The 4023-nt window shown below is 33.9% G+C and overlaps 2 protein-coding genes and 1 pseudogene across 4 annotated transcripts in view; 2 read left to right on the top strand and 1 right to left on the bottom strand.

Moving 5' to 3' along the window:
- The window catches only part of LOC108633094 (Cytosolic non-specific dipeptidase 2), a 7793-nt gene extending 6622 nt beyond the window's left edge, over positions 1 to 1171 (bottom strand). Inside the window, exons 1-3 of one of the 2 annotated variants that reach the window (XM_018038089.2) lie at positions 1005 to 1171; positions 220 to 670; positions 5 to 147 (exon numbers count right to left, since the gene is read on the bottom strand). In XM_018038089.2, the coding sequence (XP_017893578.1) occupies positions 5 to 147; positions 220 to 670; positions 1005 to 1045 (635 nt within the window). In that variant the 5' untranslated portion in view covers positions 1046 to 1171. The remainder of the gene's footprint in view (positions 1 to 4; positions 148 to 219; positions 671 to 1004) is intronic. The other variant, XM_018038082.2, reaches the window with a different exon arrangement.
- A 6-nt stretch (positions 1172 to 1177) lies between these two features.
- Positions 1178 to 2387, top strand: LOC113463874 (uncharacterized). 2 transcript variants are annotated; one of them, XM_026810906.1, is made up of 3 exons: positions 1178 to 1408; positions 1798 to 1975; positions 2093 to 2387. In XM_026810906.1, exons 1-3 carry the CDS (start codon positions 1327 to 1329, stop codon positions 2112 to 2114), a joined length of 282 nt encoding a protein of 93 aa, XP_026666707.1. In that variant the 5' UTR covers positions 1178 to 1326; the 3' UTR covers positions 2115 to 2387. The 2 variants fall into 2 exon arrangements, with proteins under 2 accessions (XP_026666707.1, XP_026666705.1); XM_026810904.1 differs by having other exon boundaries at positions 1183 to 1408; positions 2190 to 2387.
- Positions 2388 to 2476: 89 nt separating this feature from the next.
- On the top strand, positions 2477 to 3935 carry LOC108632872 (cytosolic non-specific dipeptidase pseudogene; annotated as a pseudogene).
- Positions 3936 to 4023: the final 88 nt, after the last annotated feature.

Genomic DNA, 4023 nt, shown 5'->3' with positions numbered 1-4023 from the left:
GTATGTAATGCACGGCTTTGTGGTGCCTAACCAATAATTATCAGATATGCATACATAATCCACTCCTTTCAGAAACGTATCTTTACGTGCCCAAAGGAGATCATCCAGACCTTCACTACCACTTTCCTCCATACCTTCAAAAACAAACTTAAATGGAGATAAAGTTAGTGTAAAAAATTAAAAGAAAGTATGCTATGAATAATTTAAAAATTGTAGCACCTTAATATTGACAGGAATATCAACCCCAATAGCTTTATAAGCTTGCAATGCATGGATCCAGCAAAGTACGGGACCTTTGTCGTCTGTACTTCCACGACCGAACAATTTGCCATTTTTTTCAACGAGTGTAAATGGTTCTGTATCCCAGCCATCTTCCTTTAATGCTGGTTGGACGTCTAAATGCCCATACAAGAGAACAGTCTTTTTCTTTGGGTCGCACCCAAGAGACCCTAGCAAGGCAGGTGGAAGTGCAATTTCACTTCCATCTGGAAGTGTTTGTATCCCTATATCTACTAATTCTGTAATAGTTCCAAGATCCTTTAATTTGGCTTCTGCCCATTTCATCATTTTAATAATTTCGTTTCTGTGATCTGCCCATGCTGAGACAGATTTTATAGCTACTGCTTCACGTAAATTATTTATGTATTCTTTCTGGTGGTCATCAATGTAGCTAAAAATTGAACATATAGCACTTGTATTCAAAGTTCTTCTAAACTACTTGTATAGATAAATCAGTAAATTTGTCGAATTACAATTTCAAGATAACCGAGATAAGTACATGAGTTTGAAAGATTCCAATTTTAAAAATTAAATAAGAGTTCAATTTATAATGTTTGAATAAGAGTTTAATATACAAATATTATCATTAAGTACAAGATATTTAGAGGCCCACATTATGTCCTAAAAGACATTTATCGGAAGTTGTTAGCTTATTAAACAAATACGATTTGTGAAAAACTGTGGTACTTATATATCGCTCATTAATAGCATAATTATTTGCATACCTAAACAGCTGTTTTAAAGGTGTTGGAAGTTCTTGAGCCATTCTATTAGTTTTATTTCGATCAGACACCGACTGTATCAAGCATATTCTTGACAACTAATAAACTGAAGTTCTTTCGTTACAAGTATATGATGATCATATTATGATCAGAATGATTAATGAAGATAACTCTTATCTCATGGGAGGGGCATATCAGAGCATAGCAACAAATCGGACTAGAACTATAGAGATATTACTAGAACACGGTCGTATCGACCATATGTATACGACCGTGGACTAGAACTATCGATGGTACTATCGATAGTGAATCGTGTAATGCGGAGATGGCTTCACACCCCTCGTCTAATGTACGGGTTTATGGATTGGTATGGTGGAATCGAATAAAACGATCCAAATATTATCAAAGTAATCTCTTACACACTTTCCACGTTTCAAATGAGATTCGTAAAATTTCTGTTTTATCTAAAGTGATACAATTATCAGCATAATTGGGTTTTTTTGCGTCAGCATGAATTAGCAACTTTTTAAGAATGTTTATGAAGTCATAACAAATGAGATTATTATTGTTATCTCCTTTCCTTTTCATGGCACTAAAGGAAATTTTAATGTGGCCTTGAGGCAACTTGTATGTCAAAAGATTATAATTTTTAAAATAACTATTATAAATATTTATAACATTTTCAAGCGAATGAATAATTCCTTGAAATCCATTTTTCTTGCGCGAGTAAATAAGTAGCAATTTTTAAGTTTAATAATATAAAATATTTAAGTAAGGCATTGCGTATTCATTTAAGGACTTGACCCATCACAAATGATATATACATCTTCTTGGATGTGGAAAGCAATGTTTACCGTACTTTTTTTAAAAAGTGGAAGCACCCAATATATTACACATCGTGGTATTTGTCTGTGTCATAAGAGGATGGGACAAACATTTTACAAAAGCTTTCCTGACATAATTATACGCTTTCGGTAAATGAAAATGTAAAGTCGTAGCAAAAGAGCGGAAACTCGGAGCAAATGCTCTTCTTTATTTTGTTTATTTTGGTCGTTGCAATATACGCTTAAATAAATGACTTGCTTGTGCAGGTACAGAATCCTAAAGAAATAACAAGAGAAATAATGTATTAAACTATTTTTTTATTATACTCATTTATACTATGTACTGTGTATGTATCTACTACAGCCGAGAGGAACGCGGAGCAAAGTTAGGCAAGGACACAGAGAGGGTTCGTATCATTTTCTTTCTCTGTTGTTCTCCGATCACTTTTTCGGATTGTCTGCGCGGTTTATTCTTAAATGTGCATGTTTTTATCTCTATGCTGGTCATCGCTAACTAAACTATCGATAGTCCTCTACCAGTACCCTAAATATATTCCTAAGTCCGGTGCCGATTGGTTGATATGCTCCTTCCATGAGATAAGACTCATCTTTATTCATTATTTTGTTCATATATACTGAAAAACTTCGGTTTATTAGTTAGTTGTAAAAAATCTAGTTGATACAGTGATAGTCAGTGTCTGATCGAAATAAAACTTATAGAATGGCTAAAGAACTTCCAACACCTTTAAAACAGTTGTTTAGGTATGCAAATAATTATGCTATTAATGAGCCATATATAAGTACCACAGTTTTTCATAAACCGTTTTTGTTTAATAAGTTAACAACTCCCGAGAAATGTCTTTTAGGACATAATATGGGCCTCTAAATATCTTGCACTTAATGATAATATTTGTATATTAAACTCTTATTCAAACATTATAAATTGAGCTCTTATTTAATTTTTTAAATTGGAATCTTTCAAACTCATGCACTTATCTCGGTTATCTTGAAATTGTAATTCGACAAATTTACTGATTTATCTATACAAGTAGTTTAGAAGAACTTTGAATACAGGTGCTATATGTTCAATTTTTAGCTACATTGATGACCACCAGAAAGAATACATAAATAATTTACGTGAAGCAGTAGCTATAAAATCTGTCTCAGCATGGGCAGATCATAGAAATGAAATTATTAAAATGATGAAATGGGCAGAGGTCAAATTAAAGGCTCTTGGAGCCATTACAGAATTAGCAGATATAGGGATACAAACATTCCCAGATGGAAGTGAAATTCCACTTCCACCTGTCTTGCTAGGGACTCTTGGGTGCGACCCAAAGAAAAAGACTGTTCTCTTGTATGGGCATTTAGACGTCCAACCAGCATTAAAGGAAGATGGCTGGGATACAGAACCATTTACACTCGTTGAAAAAAATGGCAAATTGTTCGGTCGCGGAAGTACAGATGACAAAGGTCCCGTACTTTGCTGGATCCATGCATTGCAAGCTTATAAAGCTATTGGGGTTGATATCCCTGTCAATATTAAGGTGCTACAATTTCAAAATTATTCATAGCATACTGTTTTTAATTTTTTATACTAACTTTATCTCCACTTAAGTTTGTTTTTGAAGGTATGGAGGAAAGTGGTAGTGAAGGTCTGGATGATCTCCTTTGGGCACGTAAAGATACGTTTTTGAAAGGAGTGGATTATGTATGCATATCTGATCATTATTGGTTGGGCACCACAAAGCCATGCGTTACATACGGCTTAAGAGGTGTCTGCTATTTCACAGTCGAAGTAATTTGCGCTGCAAAAGATTCACATAGTGGTACATTCGGCGGGGCTCTGCACGAGGCAATGCCGGATTTGATATATTTGTTAAACGCATTAGTCGACACAAAGGGTAAAATATTAGTAGACGGTATTTATGAAAAAGTTGATAAGATCATGACAAAGGAACTGGAAATGTATAAGCAGATTGAATTTGACGTTGACGAGTTTCGAAATTCTATAGGAGCTAAACGTTTAGCTCATAACGAAGATAAGGTGAATATATCTATAATTAATGGACATTTACTGATAATAGAATTAACATACTTTGTTTCGTAATCATTATTCTTGCAATTGTTCCCTCCGATTCTAATTTATCAAAAATTTTGAAAAAAGATTGGAAATGTATTGCTATTTGAGTAGTATG

Source organism: Ceratina calcarata, unplaced genomic scaffold (genome assembly GCF_001652005.2).
Source record: "Ceratina calcarata isolate Rehan_Ccalc_2016 unplaced genomic scaffold, ASM165200v1 scaffold110.2, whole genome shotgun sequence".
Lineage (NCBI taxonomy): Eukaryota > Metazoa > Arthropoda > Insecta > Hymenoptera > Apidae > Ceratina > Ceratina calcarata.
Note: the sequence above shows the minus strand (reverse complement) of the source record. Positions and strands in the feature narration are given on the sequence as shown.

Coding starts and splice junctions, on each gene's coding strand:
- LOC113463874 (XM_026810904.1), top strand. CDS start 1,327: ATGGCTTCACACCCCTCGTCTAATGTACGGGTTTATGGATTGGTATGG. Junction 1,409..1,797: donor ACGATCCAAATATTATCAAA/GTAATCTCTTAC, acceptor TATTCATTTAAG/GACTTGACCCATCACAAATG. Junction 1,976..2,189: donor GACATAATTATACGCTTTCG/GTAAATGAAAAT, acceptor TATCTACTACAG/CCGAGAGGAACGCGGAGCAA.